The sequence below is a fragment of the Bos javanicus genome, chromosome 12 (assembly GCF_032452875.1).
Source record: "Bos javanicus breed banteng chromosome 12, ARS-OSU_banteng_1.0, whole genome shotgun sequence".
Taxonomy (NCBI): Eukaryota; Metazoa; Chordata; class Mammalia; order Artiodactyla; family Bovidae; genus Bos; species Bos javanicus.
Window position 1 is genome coordinate 35,507,289 of NC_083879.1, and position 19,067 is coordinate 35,526,355.

The 19,067-nt window shown below is 40.0% G+C and overlaps 1 protein-coding gene and 1 long non-coding RNA gene across 3 annotated transcripts in view; one reads left to right on the forward strand and one right to left on the reverse strand.

Annotated features, from left to right (window-relative positions):
- MICU2 (mitochondrial calcium uptake 2) overlaps positions 1 to 18,784 on the forward strand; it is a 53,757-nt gene extending 34,973 nt beyond the window's left edge. For both annotated transcript variants that reach the window (XM_061434972.1, XM_061434974.1), the window contains 8 exons: positions 1,422 to 1,469; positions 2,577 to 2,659; positions 8,413 to 8,478; positions 9,852 to 9,949; positions 13,292 to 13,463; positions 16,016 to 16,124; positions 16,561 to 16,718; positions 18,184 to 18,784. In XM_061434972.1, the coding sequence (XP_061290956.1) occupies positions 1,422 to 1,469; positions 2,577 to 2,659; positions 8,413 to 8,478; positions 9,852 to 9,949; positions 13,292 to 13,463; positions 16,016 to 16,124; positions 16,561 to 16,718; positions 18,184 to 18,285 (836 nt within the window). In that variant the 3' untranslated portion in view covers positions 18,286 to 18,784. The remainder of the gene's footprint in view (positions 1 to 1,421; positions 1,470 to 2,576; positions 2,660 to 8,412; positions 8,479 to 9,851; positions 9,950 to 13,291; positions 13,464 to 16,015; positions 16,125 to 16,560; positions 16,719 to 18,183) is intronic.
- Positions 2,884 to 18,189, reverse strand: LOC133258424 (uncharacterized). Its single transcript, XR_009740017.1, has 2 exons — positions 18,027 to 18,189; positions 2,884 to 3,332 (listed from the first exon to the last, which is right to left on the reverse strand). It is a non-coding gene; the product is annotated as an uncharacterized LOC133258424 (long non-coding RNA).
- Positions 18,785 to 19,067: the final 283 nt, after the last annotated feature.

Here is a 19,067-nt window from a genome sequence, read left to right on the forward strand (position 1 = left end):
AGTACACCTGCTTCAGAATAAAAACGTCAGAAAAGTTGGTGATGTAAAAACCTGTAAGTCATTAAGAGCATTTAAAATACATACCTGAAGTTGACTATGAGCTGAAGCGGTGGACCACCTGAGTGGTCAGACCCTCAGCCACCTTGCTCTGCACGGCTCTAGCCCCGCGTCAGCTGTGCTTTCTGGAGCCCTCGGGGACAGTCCCCCTTCACAGCAGGATGTGCCGGACTGTCACCCTCTCCCCACTCCCTTCCTCATCTCCAAGCCACCAGGCCGCCGCTGCACCTCCTGGGGACTCTTCGGCAGGCACACGCTTGCAGACAAGCCCTCGCTTCTCCCGGCTCACTTCAGCTGCATCTCCCCTGTGCACACGCCTCCGCTTCCCCCATCCTGGCATGCAGGTCTACCCGTCTCAAAGGCCACCATTAGAACTACTTCCTCTGTGACTCTCCCATCATCTCAACTCTGGAAATGACTTCACCTTTTGTTTAAACCCTGTATAACTCTTACTGTCTGCGTCTCTTAGTGGCTTTTAGTATTTCCCGTAAACATTTGCCTTCTGGCCTCCTGGTGAAAGTTCACAGCACTGTATAGAATTCTGCCAAAGAATTTCTGCCAAACTTGAATCTCAGCTCAGCTCTGGATCTGAATACCAGTTTGTCGAGAATACAGACGTTAGAGGAACATGTGAAATGACACCAAAAAGTTGCAGTTCACAGTCTTCTAGACACTTAAACTTTACACGACAAAGGACCAGGCTTCTTTAACAGTTAAGCTGAAACTGAAGGGGAAAAATGGTGAGGGAGAACCTATAGATGAAAATGAAGTTATGGCTATAGAGATGAGTTTCTTCACTTTAAAAAATAGTTTGACTTCTGGTGTATTGAAATCTGGCATTCTCCTAAATTTGTGAATTTGCTTCCCTTGAAATGCTGTTAATAGTAAAAGTAGAAATTACACAAAGTGACATGCAGACGAAACCTCCAGTGGACACATTTACCTGTTGGCCAGCGACCATTCCCCTCCTTCCTAGTAACAGTGACCTAATAAACCTCGGTGGCTCAGAGGTTAAAGCGTCTGCCTGCAATGAGGGAGACCTAGGTTCGATCCCTGGGTTGGGAAGATCCCCTGGAGAAGGAAATGGCAACCCACTCCAGTATTCTTGCCTGGAGAATCCCATGGAGGGAAGAGCCTTGTGGGCTACAGTCCACGCGGTTGTAAAGAGTTGGACATGACTAAGCGATTTCACTTCACTTCACTACATTTAACCCTCAAGAAAACTTTCCACTGTAGGAAAGAGAGGTAGTTTAAAGTAAAAATGTGTGTGTTTTGATCAGGTGGAGGCTCCAAGAGGCATGTGTTTGGTTACTTCTAAACCGTCTAAAGCTGATTATCTGATGTTGGTGTTTTCTCCCTTTCAGGGCTGATCTCCTACACTGAGTATCTCTTCCTGCTCACGATTCTCACCAGTAAGTGCCCCACAGTTTTGCTTATCGATCATGTGAATCCTCTCTCCCCGTGTGGGAGGTTTGGATTCACCTTTCTATTGTTAAGGATGTCGCTGGTGTTGCAGTTTCTGTGCCTGCAAGGCGGCACTGCTGTGAGGTTACCACCCACTGCTGTCTCAGAGTCAGATGCAGCCTTCTTGTAGGAATATGGAACATGCCTCCTCTGACATTCTGCAGAATCCCTGACCAGTAACTCTCCTGTAACTGCCAAGGTCATGAAAATCAAGGAAAGATTAGGAAACTTTCTGAGCTCAGAGGAGATAAGGGGACATAGCAGCTAAATGCAACAGGCTTTCTTGGGTTTGATCCTAGAATAGAAAAAACATGAAGTCCAAATAAAGTCTGTAGTTTAGTTTAAAAATGCTACACCAGTGTGAATTTCTTAGTTTTCATGAATATCCTGTGGTTACATAAGATGCTAACTTTAGAGGAAGCTGGGTGAAGGGCCCCTGAGAGCTCCCTGGACCAGTTTTGCAGTATTTCTGTGAGTCTAAAGTTATTTCAAAATAGTTCTTGCAAAACCCTCCTCTGAGAAAGGGAAATAAAGAGTAGTAATCAAGATGTGGGTTCGATCCTGGCTTAGGAAGATCCCCTGGAGGAGGAAATGGCAACCCACTCCGGTGCACTTGCCTTTAGAATCCCATGGACAGAGGAGCCTGGCGGGCTACAGTCCACAGGGTTGCAAACAGTCAAACAATACTGAGCACATGGCACAAATGTCAATCAGTGTGAAAATAGCCCAGGTATATAAGAACATAGGAAAGCCTCTAGCAGAGCTGAAGAAATAAATGAAGTTCTCAATTGGATTTTGCTTTTGAAGGGCAGAACACTTAACAGCAGAATAGCACACCATGGACACGTACCAGCCTTTGAGAATTGTCATCCATCCTGAGAAGGGATTGTTGTTTACTTTAGGTGCTTACTTGTGTTGTTTCTGGTGGCTTATTTCAAGTTAGAGGACCTGTAGATCTTCAGATACTTGGATTCCACCAACATGTATGTAATGACATGCTCACTTTAGCAGCACATACACCAGCGTTTATGTGATGATTCATTTTTCATTTTCAGAACCCCATTCTGGGTTTCATGTTGCATTTAAAATGCTGGATGCAGATGGTGACGAGATGGTTGAGAAAAAGGAATTTTTTAAGGTAAGTAGGTTCTAGTTATTTTTGGTTTATCATAAAACACCTGAAGGCTTGTGTGGTAATTCTACATTTCTATTAAGATGAAAATTATATCCACTGCCAATATATGAAGTGTCAAAAACTTCTATATACATTCAAAAATACTAAAATTGCTATAATACAGCCTTGAGGAAACAGTTACAGAACAGGAGTAGGATTCTGGAAGGGGAAATGAGCTGAAGCGCCTGCATTTTGTAGCATTTTATTTTTATGATTTCAGCAAATGATAATACAACAGAAAGGGCTTCATAGATAAGTAAAAAATTGTTGTTACATCCCACCAAAAAACAGAATAAGAAAAATAAAACCTTAAACCTTCATGAAGAATATGAGGGAAAATGAAAAAGCCACAATAGGTATAAATTGGTGCAAATTTTCTAGGGATCTGTGCAGGCTCATAATTGAAAAGCTGAAAATATGCTTAAATTATGTTTCTCAATACATAACTCTGTAACATGGCAGCAGTAAATCTCACTCCACTCCAAGGAAGTTGGCAGTAACGTTCAGAAGTGCGTCAGTGCATGTAAACAGTAGGGAGAATGCTAGGCAGAGCTCGGTGTTCTTCATCTAGAGGAGCACTTTATGGAGAAAACACCTCAGCTCTTTCATCTGTGCTTTTCTTCCAGTCTCCAGTGTACTGGGAAGAGAGAGAACAAAGCTTGTTGAAATTATATATAAAAGTGGGAGTCTGTACTTAACTTACATTCAATTAAGTAGCCAGTAGCACGTGGGACTGTTAAACCCTTGAAATAATAACTGTGACTAAGAAACCTGAGTTTCTAAGTTTTAGTTCATCTAAAACTTACATTGAAAAACTGACATTCACTTCAGGTATTAGCAGATTCTCAAGTATGTTTGAAACAGCTTGAGTATGTGAATCTACTTTTTAATTTTTACCTTTATTTACTTTTTATTTGCTTTTATATGAAACCTAAATGCAGATCAAGTACAGGTACACCCTGGAGAAATTGTGGGTTTTGGAGAAATTGGATTGTGGGCCAGACCATCTCAGTAAAATAAAGCAAGTCACACAAATGTTTCAGTTTTTTAGGGAAGGTGGAAATTATACTGTGGTCTATTAAGTGTGGAATAGCATTATATCTCAAAAAAAAAATGCACATGCCTTAATTTAAACATTTTATTGCTGATAAATGCTAACATCCGACAATGTTGCCACAAATCTTCAATTTGTAAAGAAACACAAAATCAACAAAGCACACTAAAACAAGGTGTGCCTATCTTTCCTATGCATATATTACCTGAATGTCTTGTGTAAAATACACACTGGATTTTGAAGAAAAAAGAAAGGAATGTAAAGTACCTTGATTTTTATATGGAATACATGGTAAAGTCATAATTCTGAGATATTAATTTCACCTGTTTTTCTTTGTATTTTTGCTGCACTTTAATGAAAATGAAACTAAAAACTGCAGATGATAAATTATCTTTTATATACAAGAATAATAACAATTTCAATCACTGGAAGAAAAGGTTCTAAAATGGATGTAGATAAGTAAAATTTGCACCAATTTATACCTATTGTGGTTTTTTCATTTTCCCTTATATTCTTCATGAAGGCTTAAGGTTTTATTTTTCTTTATTTTGGTGGGATGTAACAACAATTTTTTACTTACCTACTTATCTTTGGTTCTAAAATGGATGTTACTTACTTAAGTATCTGTTATGTTGGTATCTTTATTTTTTCAAATGATTCCCCAGGTTAATAGACTTTTTAAAGTAACTGAGCAGCTACTAACACTGGCTGCACGTGCGACTGAAACACGGAGCTGTTCACCTCGGCTTCACTCCCTGCCCACTCACACGTTCATGGCGTTCACTTTATTCACCTACTGTACACCCTCTCCCACATGGTTTCTAAAGACGTTAAATGTTTGTAAACCTAATTTTTACAGGATCCCAACTGATTTATCAGTGCATTTCCTGCTTACGAGCTTTCTGGCTATATCCTTTGTTTCTAATCTTTGAGAGTTTCTTATACATAAAATCAATTATTTTAGTAAATTTGCAAAGCCTGTGGATGGCTCTTATTACAGGGATTTCCTGAGGGATCCCGTCTGCACCTGTTTGAAGCATCCAGTTGCTTGTATCACCATATCTCATCTTGAGCACACTCACCTTGAAAGCTTTTCAAGTACTTTTTTTTTTTAACATAATAGTTGAACACTCTAAATTTACAGAACCACTTTCTGAACACTACATTTTTTTCTTAGATGTTTGGGAAATTCTTAGCATTTCCATGAATTAAGAAAACAAGAAAAAGAATTATGTTAGAATACATCACTGATTTTTTTTTTTTTTTTTCAGTTTATAAAGCTCAACCTTCTAAGCCCGTAAAAGGTTCTTTGTGCTGATCCCAGGAATAAAACACTAAATTTGATAACCCATGGAGCATGATAGTTTGTTGACTTAAACAGTGTAGAGGAGAAAAAAACTATGCTTACATTAATTATTTGAATAATTATTTCATTTCCATGATGATTGTATTAGGAAGCCTAGGTATATAGCATCTTCTGCTTGAAATTTTATTGAAAGAACCAACAACTCTTTCCAGGTCAAAAAAGTAGAGTTTAAAAGGCAGGATTTTGTGTGTTTGTTCCTTCTTCCAACTTATCTGAATGTTTCTCCAGTGAATTTTACTTGTTGCTCTTCCCACCATAAGTGCTAGAAAAGTAATGAAAATTACTTTAATACCCTAAAGATCAATATAACAGATTGACTTGGAACAGCAAATGGAAAGTGATAGATTTCTATGAAGTCTTGTGAAAATATCCCCAAATATAAAATTCTTAGTTTATGACTTCTGTGTGATGTGGTACACCCCTTTCTTATTACCATCCTGATCTCTTGGCTGTGTTGGTTGGTGTATTGTTCACATCTTCATCCCAAGAGTAAGTAAAATAGCCACTTTGTGTATAAGCCAGTATAGCCAGTATCCACTCTGTCAGATAGTAACAAACACCACCACCAATGATCAAAGCCGGTAATAGTAAAGCAATTTATTAGTCTTTTGCCTTGATAGATGGTGCATCTGCTTATTGGGATGAGTGCCAGGATTTTAGTGCAATTTCTTTAAACAATAGGTTGATGACAAGTCTGTTTACTAGTGTGAATTTCTCCTTAGGTGGTCCTCTGACTTCACATTTCTCCCACACTGGTGGGAAGGGCTGTGCTTTTAATGCAGTGAGGTTATCATTTTAGAATGCTACATATTCCTGCTCGAGATATTATTAAATGCAAAGACCTTCAGTAGAATTCACTCTTCTTAATTCTGGAATAGTGTTCTTACTCCAGAATTTAAATTCTCATGATCCATCCTGAAAGCAAAAATCAGTTAAATTGACCTATGTGTTACACTTTTCTTCATTTTCAGCCTGAAATTGAAAATATGGATCAGTATGAAGTTGGTCATTTTGGCTGTATTTTCTTAGACATTCAAAATGTATGTTTGAATGTGTCCTCCTGGCTTTTTTCACCACTAATGTTAAAAAAACGTACTCTTTTTTGGTCTAACAAAGCACCTCTGTTTCTACCAGAAACAGTTCTTCCTCTGCCTAGAGGGCCTTGCCCTACTCCTTTCATAGCTAGTTACTCAGAGCTCCACCCAGATGCCCTGTCCTCACAGAGAACTCTCCAGAAGAAGCCAGTCTTAATAGAAGCCCCTGCCCAGTATCTCCGAGTCCTGTTACCCTACTTCATTTTTCTGGTCACAGCACTTGACACTGTCTGAAATTCTCCTGTTTGTTCGTTCGCTTGTTGGTTACCTCTGGCCCATTAGAACTTAAGCTCAGTGAGAGCAGGGACACTCTCTGTCCATGACCACTGTGTTCCAGCACTTAGAACAGTCGTTTGAGCAGTACCTAGTCCTCTGCGGTCATGACCCACATCAAGAACAAATCCAATGACTTTCTCCGCTTGACTTTAAGATACTTCAGAGCTACAGTGACACCGACACTATGACATTGCCCAAAGGATGGACAGGTTGACAGTGGAGCGTAGAGTCCACACTTATATGATCACTTGATTTTCAGTAAAGACACCAGATCAGTTAATGGGAAAAGCAAAGTCTTTTCAACAGATGACAGAAGAACAAATGGATAGGATATATACGTGGAAAACATTAGCCACAACCCCTCCCTCACACCATACACAAAAATATATTTGAGATACACATGTAAACTGAAACCAGAAGCTTCTGGGAAAGCTCATAAGAGAGTATCTTCAGGATGGATAGGGCAAGGGGTGGGTGGGGCAGGGAGTGGGTAGGAGAATGGACCAGAAATGGCTGGATGCAGCTAACTGTGGAGGCTGCGTAATGCATGTATGTTGGGTTGTTACAGGAGTCTCTGCTGTGTCTGAAATTCTCCATGAAAAAGTGAAAGTTGTTCTGTTGTGTCTGACTCTTTGTGACCCCATAGACTATACAGTCCATGGGATTCTCCAGGCCAGAATACTGGAGTGGGTAGCCTTTCCCTTCTCCAGGGGATGTTCCCAACTCAGGGATCGAACCCAGGTCTCCCACATTGCAGAATTCTTTACCAGCTGAGCCACAAAGGAAGCCCAAGAATACTGGAATGGGTAGCCTATCCCTTCTCCAAGGGATCTTCCCAACCCAGAAATCGAACTGGGGTCTCCTGCCTTGTAGATGGATTCTTTACCAACTGAGCTATCAGGAAAGCCATAATAAAAACCTTAGGAGGTGTGGGAAACAAAGCAAGAAATGTTTGGGTATTGAACTTGGCAGTATGTTAGTTGTCAATTTAAAAATAAAGGATAAAACAAAAGTTTTTCAGCTTTATTCCCTGAAATAAGTGGGGTTGGGGGGGAATAAAGGGGAGAATAATAATAAATAAGGGGAGAATGTTGAAAAGTTTGAGGGCTTTAGAGAACTAGAGATACACCATATGCCTAAAACAAATCTCATAGAAGCAGCTGCATTTGAAATAATTTGCAATTTAGTTGGCAGTATTTTTCAATACTAACAAAGAAATAGCCTAGGAAAAAATGGGCAAAGGTTTGTCTCCTAATGGATTTGGATCCATAGTATGAGATTTTGTCTACATTTAATTTAAAAAAAAAAAATTTTTTTTTTTTAAATTTGCTTTCCATGTGAGGATTGGTACAAATGATTCTGAAAGGTAGGTAGGTTTTTTAAAAATGTATTCGGTATGAAGGTACTATTGATAGTTTCATAATTAGTAGAAAGATGTAGGCCTTTAAATTGTTTTAATGCTTTATAAATGCATTAAGAGACAAGGGAAGAACATTTATAGGATATGAATAGCTGGGTACTTAAAATGTGTCCATGAGGCATCAGAGATAGAAAAAGAAGAGAGGAGATAGAGAAAAGATAGAGGAGATAGGAAGAGAAGAGAATAAAAATTCTCATGGAGATGAGGATAATCATGATGTTTTTATACCTTAATGTGACGCTTTTAGACTGTATTAAGTGAGCCAGCTTTCTTAGGAGAAAAGATGACCCAAATTGGAATAAATGTAATAATACTTGCATATCCATTTTCATTTTTGATTCTTGTGTGATCTAAGGGGAAAAAACTATTAGTCATAAGGCAAAAATAATTTATTATTTAACAAATAACTAGTATACATTTTATAATAGAAACTTAGCATTTGTCTTTTAGGTTGCTTTTAAAAATCCAGTAGACCTGCACCTGAATTCTTGTTTGCCCTCTTCCTAGCTGCAGAAGATCATAAGTAAACAGGATGACTTGAAGACAGCAATAACCGATGAAACGGAATGCCAGGTATTTGCAAATAAATTGAGTATTTCCAAGCAGATGTTGTTAAGAGTAGCTTCTCCATCCCATTTTTTCAAATAAGTATTCCCAGATAGTTGTGAAAATTACCAGTAACTTAATTTTTCTATTTTAAATAGATTTGCCATATTCACATGATCCAGAGCTCAGAAGATTCACCCAGACTATGTGTACAGGGCAGAACCCTCCTCCAGTGACCCTGGTCTATGTCCCCGCTTCAGGCTCTTCTCAGCACCTGCTGCCACTTCCCCTGGGCCAACCCTGGGAGCCAAGGGCACCTAGCGGCCTGCATCGTGTGGTCTCTGCCATGGGGACAGTGCACCCTGGGCTGGAAGACAGGCCCAGCGCTTGCCTGGCTGACTGACTCTCTGCCTGGCGGAGCATTGGTGAACTTGTCCTTGTGCCCACCCTGTCTGAACCCAGTTACCTTTCTGGCTCTGAGCTGCAGGTGTAGGGTTGTGACCCCTGTCCTGCAGCGCTCGCTAGAGGACACAGTGCACTTGCTCTCCTGGGTTCCCATTTAAGGCCCTGGACCACAGCCCCGTCCACCCTCCAAGCACATTTTTCTCTCTGGGTCCCGACTATCCCTCAGCTGAATGGTGCCCGAATATGTGAAGTCGCGGGAGCTGGCCCATCCTCTGCCCCAGCCCCCATGCCAGCTGCCTGCCCCTCTACAGCCCAGGTTCTCATGAGTTCTCCCACTCCCACACAATAGTCACCTGCCTGCCACTGATTCTGGGCGGTGGGGACAGGATTGGGGAACACCTGTATCCAGCCTGTCTTTCTCTAGCTGTTCTTTTTCAGATGATTTGGTTTACATGTGTACCCCCTTTGTTGTTTAGTTGCTGCTGATCATCTTTTTAGCTGTTCTGATTTTGTTTGTTTGTTTGATTGATATTGTGAAGGAGGAAGTCTCTGAACCTGCTTCTCACTGTCTTGAATGGACTCCTCACCTGGGGACCTTGTAATTAGGAAAAGCTAGTGTTTTTCAGATTTCTAGCATCCTGCAAAAGGTTCCAGACTTCCCTGCTTTAATTCTCTCAGTCCTGCTTCATTAGAAAGTGCCCAGGGGGCACGTTTTGAAATAACTAATCTTCTGCTGTAAGCTCTCTTGTTGGCCTGATCCAGAGTTTGTTCTCTGCAGAGATCTCCTGAGTCCTCTCAGTGTTTAGCCATGGGTGTTCTCCTCCTCTTGAGCACAGGTGTAGAGTGATGGACAGAAGGGTTGCATCTATTTTATGCACTTTGTTGTTGTTACAGAAATCTTTTGTAGGTATTGTCCTAGAAATTGTCCAGGCTCCAGGATCCATTTCTGTTCTTGGTTATAATTTACTTCAAATTATTCTATCATTTTTTTATAGGAACAAACGGTACAAGAACCTGAAATTAACACAACACTTCAGATACGTTTCTTTGGAAAAAGAGGAGAAAGAAAACTTCATTATAAAGAATTTCGAAGGTAAATGCAAATATTTAGGGGAATTTTATAGCTAAGAAGTAAAGAAACAACTGAATACATGTATTTATGTCCCAGAACTGCATACCATAAGACCAGATACTATGTATGGGTCTCTATAGTATCTCTGAGAGCAGAACCTATGAAGTGTAAACTAAAGTTACTATGTTCAAAATACATCAGTTAACCAGATAGAAATGGTTTGTGCAGGGAGAGACCAAGGGACAGAGAACAGCAAGGAAGGACACAGAGGTGTGAGAACATGTGCCTTGTGCAGGAATCAGAGAGGCTGGGTCTGGTAGAAATAAAAGGGGAGGATGGAGGTGAGGGCGGAGGCCCTGTGTCCTGGGGCTTGAGTTACACCCATGAGGGAGGCCCTGAAGGGGGCTGTGGAAGGTGCTGGTCAGATGGGCTTACTCTGGCAGGACAGGGGTAACAGCAAAGGAGGGATCCTGTGAGAGACAAGACACAGTTAGGAGATAAAATCATTGGGCTTGGTGATTGTTTAAAGGGAATAATTTCACTTAGAATTCTTTAAACTTTTTTTTTTTTTTGCAGGAGAAAAATATTTTATTTCTCTTTTTTTCTGTTTTATAACAGCGAAAGATGACATGGCATCATTAAGCTAGACTAGGCAAACAAGAAACCAACAAAACTCCTTCAAATTGAGGAGTAAATGAAAATAATCATAGCTAATACATATAAACATGTATTATATCTAATACAAACGTATGTAGTATGTAAATTCCTGAGCCACAGAGAAATCACATTATTTTTTACTTTTTTTTTTTTTTAATAAATCTGAAGTATTTAATAAACTTTCTTTTTTTTTTTTTGAGAACCAGGAAATGTGGTTTTATTTTTTTATTTTGTTTTAATTTAAATTTATTTATTTTCTTTAAACTTTTTGAATTAGAGTTTCTGTAAGTAGTGGGCCCTGTGAAATGTGTTATACCATTATGCAGTTTTTAAAAAAGATGCAGTAAACAGAGAATGCTTTAAATGCACTTTTACAGGAACTTGTCTGTTAGATGGAGTAGGGTACCCTAAAGTTAAAATTATGGGTGTACTGAGTTAGAATTCAATAATCTTTAAAATTTAAGCCTTTAAAATTTTTCATAAGTTGTAAAGTAACAGAAAATAGCTCCCATATATTGTATGTTTTATATATATGCATGTATAATATATTATAAACACATAATTTTTTAACTGCCCAAATTAATCCTAGAAATTCCACAAGAAGCTCTTCATGTGAGTGTGGAGATTTTAGTTTGGTTTCTATAGGACTGTGATGTTTCTATAGAACATCTTCCTTAGAAAGATGTTGCCTTTTCTGTCCTTTGTCTCAGCCTCCTCCTTACAGCCTATCTGATAAAGGATCAGATCAGATCAGATCAGTCGCTTACTCGTGTCTGACTCTTTGCGACCCCATGAATCACAGCATGCCAGGCCTCCCTGTCCATCACCAACTCCCGGAGCCCACCCAGACTCACGTCCATCGAGTCAATGATGCCATCCAGCCATCTCATCCTCTGTCGTCCCCTTCTCCTCTTGCCCCCAATCCCTCCCAGCATCAGAGTCTTTTCCAATGAATCAACTCTTGGCATGAGGTGGCCAAAGTACTGGAGTTTCAGCTTTAGCATCATTCCTTCCAAAGAAATCCCAGGGCTGATCTCCTTCAGAATGGACTGGTTGGATCTCCTTGCAGTCCAAGGGACTCTCAAGAGTCTTCTCCAACACCACAGTTCAAAAGCATCAATTCTTCGGCGCTCAGCCTTCTTCACAGTCCAACTCTCACATCCATACATGACCACAGGAAAAACCATAGCCTTGACTAGACAGACCTTTGTTGGCAAAGTAATGTCTGTGCTTTTGAATATGCTATCTAGGTTGGTCATAACTTTCCTTCCAAGGAGTAAGCATCTTTTAATTTCATGGCTGCAGTCACCAACTGCAGTCAGTGATTTTGGAGCCCAGAAAAATAAAGTCTGACACTCTTTCCACTGTTTCCCCATCTATTTCCCATGAAGTGATGGGACCGGATGCCATGATCTTCGTTTTCTGAATGTTGAGCTTTAAGCCAACTTTTTCACTCTCCACTTTCACCTTCATCAAGAGGCTTTTTGGTTTCTCTTCACTTTCTGCCATAAGGGTGGTGTCATCTGCATATCTGAGGTTATTGATATTTCTCCCGGCAATCTTGATTCCAGCTTGTGTTTCTTCCAGTCCAACGTTTCTCATGATGTACTCTGCATATAAGTTAAATAAACAGGGTGACAATATACAGCCTTGACGTACTCCTTTTCCTATTTGGAACCAGTCTCTTGTTCCATGTCCAGTTCTAACTGTGGCTTCCTGACCTGCATACAGGTTTCTCAAGAGGCAGGTCAGGTGGTCTGGTATTCCCATCTCTTTCAGAATTTTCCACAGTTTCTTGTGATCCACACAGTCAAAGGCTTTGGCATAGTCAATAAAGCAGAAATAGATGCTTTTCTGGAACTCTCTTGCTTTTTCCATGATCCAGCGGATGTTGGCAATTTGATCTCTGGTTCCTCTGCCTTTTCTAAAACCAGCTTGAACATCAGGAAGTTCACGGTTCACTTATTGCTGAAGCCTGGCTTGGAGAATTTTGAGCATTACTTTACTAGCATGTGAGATGAGTGCAACTGTGCGGTAGTTTGCGCATTCTTTGGCATTGCCTTTCTTTGGGATTGGAATGAAAACTGACCTTTTCCAGTCCTGTGGTCACTGCTGAGTTTTCCAAATGTGCTGGCATATTGAGTGCAGCACTTTCACAGCATCGTCTTTCAGGATTTGGAATAGCTCAACTGGAATTCCATCGCCTCCACTAGCTTTGTTCGTAGTGATGCTTTCTAAGGCCCACTTGACTTCAGATTCCAAGATGTCTGGCTCTAGGTCAGTGATCACACCATCGTGATTATTTGGGTCGTGAAGATCTTTTTTGTAGATCTTCATGAAGATGAAGGATACTATTTCATAAAGACATAGAGCTTGTGTGTCTCCAGGAAAGACAAGGAAGGTGATACCAAGAGACACTGTTGTGGTACCTAATTATGGTATTAGTGTAGATATTAGTATTCTCATTTAAAGAAACAGTATTGTATTTTGAAAAAGTATCTGTGATTTAGACAAACCTGGGTTCCAACACTGAATCTGACAGTTTGCTAAGTGTGATCTGGTGGACAAATGGTTGGAGACCTGCAGTATATTGAAACTCGTGGGATACTGCTCAGGGTGCCCATGCTCCTGAGTGGACACACGCTTAATTACAGCACTAAGGTGAAGCCACAAGTCCTGACGTCCATCTCGTATTCCAACATTTAGGTTTATGGAAAACTTACAGGCGGAAGTCCAAGAAATGGAGTTCCTTCAGTTCTCAAAAGGTTTGAGTTTCATGAGAAAAGAAGACTTTGCAGAGTGGCTCCTTTTTTTCACTAACACTGAAAATAAAGATGTTTATTGGAAAAATGTGAGAGAGAAGCTGTCAGCAGGAGAGGTTGGTGTGCCTTTTTATAATGCTTCTGATGAAGATGAAATGATAAGTTAGACATTGATAGAATTCAGTAAAGTAGCTTCCAAATTAATCAAGACTGAGCAACTCTCTGTTATGTAATTATATGATGCATGAAATGATGATTGCCAAACTGCTAGTAATGATTAATGAACAGTGGTAAGATTTCAAGTGATTTTTTTTTAATATTTATTTTTATTTATTTATTTGGCTGTGCCAGGTCTTAGTTGCCACATGTGGAATCTTTAGTTGCGGCATGTGGAACTTAGTTCCCAGACCAGGGATCAATCCCAGGCCCAGAACATGGAATCTTAGCTACGGGATTATCAGGGGACCCTCAAGTGATTTTTTTTTTTAACTTTATTGTGCCAAAAAAATTTTTTTTGACATGGGGATGTGTTTTTATATAATTTTTTTAAAGCTATCTCTGTGATGAGGGAAAATATAATGAAATACAATGAAGGTTTCATTTATAATTACAATAGACATACATAACAATTAGAAATATATTTAATAAGAAATATATAGAAAAACCTTTAAACCTTGGTTAGAAGAAATAACTCATCTAACAGTAGAGACATCCCCTGCTTTTGAACAGAACCTCTTAGTATTACAAACATGGCAGTTGTCCCTTGAATAACCCCTAAGTATAGTGTCATGTCAGTCTGCACGGCCTTGGTTTGCTGCACCAAAACATCAGCCCTGGACACCCCATGGCCGACACAGAACAGCAACCTTCTCAGTCATGCTGCTCGTCCGTGGTGGGCCGGGGGTAGAACTGCCCACATCTTTGCTTGGGGACCAGACTCTCCAAGGCTCTGCCCCCAAGGAGCACCACCATCTGCCAGAAACCATCCAGAAAAGAAAGGAGTGAACCACGTTCCAGCAAACAAATGTTTAGGCGTGGAGATGTCACACTGAGCTACTGCTCGACTGATGGCCTGAAGGCCCTAGCTAACTGAAGGGAGGCAGAGCTGTGTGGTCCTGAGTGCACAGGGCTCAGGGGTGTACCAGGTACCGTGACCACCAACTGACATCCATAAAACAGTCTCGAATTCTTGGGAGGGAGCCAGACAAGCCACAAGTCTGTGTGACACTGCTGAGGGGGCTAAGGGACAGGGAAACCTCTGCACCTTCCCTATAATTTTGCTGTGAACCCAAAACTGCTCTAAAAAAAAATTAAGTCTTTTTAAAAAGAAAGCTGAGATATTAAAATACAGCACCAAACATCAGAACTAAAACAGTGTGACTGACAATGAATTTGACAAATAAGTTGAACAGAAAATAAAGTCAGAGATAGATACAAATACAGAAATTTAGTATGTGTAAACTCAGATTATAAATTGGTTGCATAAAAAAACTGTGAATTAAATGGAACTGGGGTAATTCACTGGGCATCTGAGGGAGAAATGAAGGTGACCTCTGCCTCCCTCATGACTCAGAAATAAACTTGAGGTGGATCAAAGAACTAAAGTTAAAGAGAAAACTGAGTAAGTATGGAAGAAAACTTGGAAACAATCTCTGAGAGTGGGTATACATACTAAGTAAAACCCAAAAGCCTTATTTTGAAATTGATTAAATTACTGCATAAAATATAGAAATCTGTTGCCTTCCTCACTCCCCCCAAATTATCAAAATCAAAAGGAAAAATTAACAAAATGGAGGAATTAGTGGCATCACAAGTAATAGACCAATTTCTTTAATTTATATGATGAGATCTTTAAAAATCAAGACCCTGGAAGGGTCTGACATTCTACCGTATTTAATGTAGAAAATGGGATCTCAGATACCTGTGTGTTAATTACTAATGGAGATTTTGTCTCTGCAAGTTAGCCTGTGTCACTTTCTGGGTGCCAACAGAAGACCCAAACCTGCCAGGTCAGAGCCAGAAAAGGTTATTGTCTAGTCTGAAGGCCGCCCAGGCACCACGTCTGTCCCCCAGGGCCCATGAGGTGGGTTTGCGCCACAGCCGAGGAGCCCAAATCCTTCATGAAGGATAGTAGGTGCGGTCGCCCCTGCTCTGAGGGAGACAACTGTGTCTGCTCCAGGCTGTTCACTGTGCAGATATCCTGGAAAGACCCTGGAGTAGAATAGTGGCTGGGCCTCTGTCTACGAGATGTGAGAAGCTCAGAAGACCCACTGAGAATTGCCCCCCAGCATCAGGTCACCTGGCAGCCCTTCAGACACCGGAGCAGAGACAGCAGGGACACGAGAAATCCACAAGTGCCCGATGAACATAGATGTGCAGAGGGTTTAATTCACTCAGGACCTTTGAGGGGAGATAGTGGGCCTGTGACACACGCCCCCAGCCTTGCAGTGTTCAGTCTGCACTGGCACATCCAGGGCCCTGCACTTAATCTGAGGGTTCCTCCTAATCTCTAAAATCCACACATTTGTGCTCAGTTGGGTCCATCCCAGACTTTGATAGACTACATTCATAGACTTCATGATAGAAAAGAGGACTCACAGTTATTGTCATAACATTGTTGAATAAGTTTACAAAGTTGTAATAAAAACTCACTTTGTTGTTCTTTTAGAACATTAGTTTGGAAGAGTTCAAGTCATTTTGTCATTTTGCAACCCACTTGGAAGACTTCGCTATTGCCATGCAGATGTTTAGTTTAGCTCATCGTCCTGTCAGACTAGGTAAGTTATGTGAGTCACTTAATTTTTACTGTCTATGAATACTGTCACCCTATTCTTTAACTGATTGATACCAGTCCAGGGACCACTTACCAGAAGAACAATTGATTGGCCTTTCAGTTAATTCAGTGTGGTTATTCTAGATTTACAACCATTTGCCAAACAATTTATTAACAATTAATTTTGCTTTTGCTTTCTTATTTTTCTCCCTGAGAAGGAGAAGGAAATATTTAAATGTATATTCAAAACACTGATTAGATTAAAATAGCCTGCTGATGTTTCTCAGCCAGATTTATTATTTGAACACATTCATGATGAGTATTTGTGTTGTTTTACTTCCCAAATGATAAATAAATAGAGTTGTTTTTACTTCTCAAATAATAAAAATTTAAACTTAGACTATTTTATGTGGTTGATGAGTTATGTTTTCTCCCTTCAGCGGAGTTCAAGAGAGCAGTCAAAGTAGCAACAGGACAGGAGCTGTCCAACAATATTCTGGACACCGTCTTCAAGATCTTCGATTTAGATGGTGATGAGTGTCTGAGTCATGAAGAGTTTCTTGGGGTGTTAAAAAACAGGATGCATCGAGGTTTATGGGTAACAGATTTTGAGTCTTTAAATGCATGTTTATATGTAGTTAAATGAATGGAACTAAACCGAGAATTTGATTTAATGTATAGTCTTAAATGGAGTTTTCAACATTTTTAAAGAGATTGTAAGCAGTAATTACAACAAAAGTATCTCCTACAGATGGGACCACCATTTTTGTTTTCTTTTTTAAAAAAATCTGAATCAGGAACCACAATCCAAATTTTAATTTGGATGTTGTAGTTAGATACCAAGACCCAAGCTCTAGCCCTATCATGTATTAAGTACCAGATCTTGAAAAGCTACATAATTTTTCTGACCCTCAGATTCCTCATCTGTACAACAAGGAACCAATACAATCTACTGGAGAGAATTATTATGATACTTAATGTAGTGACTGAAACACTTGAAGTAAATGTTCACTATTAACAAGATTCACTCACATTCACATATTAGTCTATAACTGAGGGACAGATCAAACTTAGAATTTTGTTTAGATTTGAATCTGTTAGAAACACTCATGAAAGCAAGTTGAAACATCGGTAAGCTGAAGACAAGGGTCCAGGGGGTAAGTAGGAATTTAGTCCAGAGGAGGCAGGAGTGAGAACAGGAGAGACCATGGTGAGCTCACATCAACAGTGCTGTTCGTTTACAACTGAGAAGAGAATATTGATCTTCCTGCTACAAACATTATTTATAGAAAATGAACAGATATTATTTCTACTAGTGATTTACAGGCAGCACCTCATAGTTAATAATCATACTTGTAGAAATTAAACCAGCCTTTCCAATTAACTTGTAACATACCCCGCGGCCTCTTTGCCATTTCTCAAAAACATACTGAAGAGAAGAGATTCAAGTCAGTGAGCAGAAAAGGCCATAAATATAATCTGAAACCGCCTGCCGCTTCCAGTGGTGGGTTTCCAGCAGTGCTGCGCTCTGTGGGCACAAGGAGCCAAGTATTTTCTAACCTTTGCTTTCTCATTTAACTGAGATAAATAGTAAACACAAAGTACTTGTGTGAGTTATTTCTTCCTAAGGCTTCTCATCAAGTATATGGTGACCTCAGTTTCTTTCTTTTTTAATTTTAGCCAAGGTTAAGTCAAAGTCTAGGTTTATCGTTTTTATTCCACGTAGCTAAGTGAAGTTCACCAAAAAAACAGAAACATTATAAAGTATGGTGAAAGAACACATTATGAAATAATTTCATTGTAAAACCAACATATGAAAGTCACCACAGTCTTTGTTCCCTTCTTGGGGAGGAAACTCCATTCTGTGGTTCCCCTGAGGCCACCCTTGCCTCACTTCATGTCTCACCTTTTCCCTTTGGTTTTCACCTGTGCTGCAGGCACTTTCTGTGTCATCACTTCCAGGCCTTTCTGGAGGTGGCTGGGGAACAGGCACCACAAGTACATGGAGACGACAGGGCAGAAGGTTGCAGACACTGACCCCGAGTTTTCATTTTGGTTGACAGGTGCCACAGCATCTTGGCATACAAGAATACTGGAAATGTGTGAAGAAAGAAAGCATTAAAGGAGTGAAAGAAGTCTGGAAACAAGCAGGAAAAGATCTTTAATAGAAAAAAGAGTGTGGGAATTCTGTTGCTCTGAGCAATGAGAATCGGGCATTTCTTAGAATGCTAGATGTTTATCCTTCTAAGTCTTCATTGATTTCGTTTGTAATATAAAGATGCCTTGTATTGCTTTCTGATCCAGTCATTTCTTAGTAAACTTTCATTGCAGAACTTCCTAAAAAGAAAAAAGTATTCTTTAACGAAAAGAGATGTTGGCATCTGTCAGAAGGCCTAGGATTAAAGGCTTTGACTTTGGTAAGATGGACAACCTGGTCATGCAGTGTCTAACCTGACTCGAGGTCAGATCAACCTGCGAGCCCCAAAGCTCCTGGAGGTAGATTAAGTGACAGCATTTCAGGTTTCCTACCTGTCCCTTATGTCTCACAGACTTCTTGTATATTTTATTTCAAATGAGCTGTAAATTAGTTGTCTTCAAAGTAATATGTAAATTTCAGTATTCCACCTGGAAACTATGAAGTATTTATAAACATAAAAAAAATTACTGAAGTGCATTTTATGTTGTTGATTGGTTGGTCAGTCACTAAGTCATGTCTGACTCTTTGCGACCCCATGGACTGTAGCCCACCAGGCTCCTCTGTCCATGGGATTCTCCAGGCAGGAATACTGGGGTGGGCTGCTATTTCCTTCTTCAGGGGATCTTCCCAACCCAGGGATCAAGGCTGTGTCTCTTAGGTCTCCTGCATTGGCAGGAGGGTTCTTTACCACTCGCCCCACCTGAGAAGCCGCATTTTGTTTTATATGTGTTGTTTAAAACAATGTTTGTT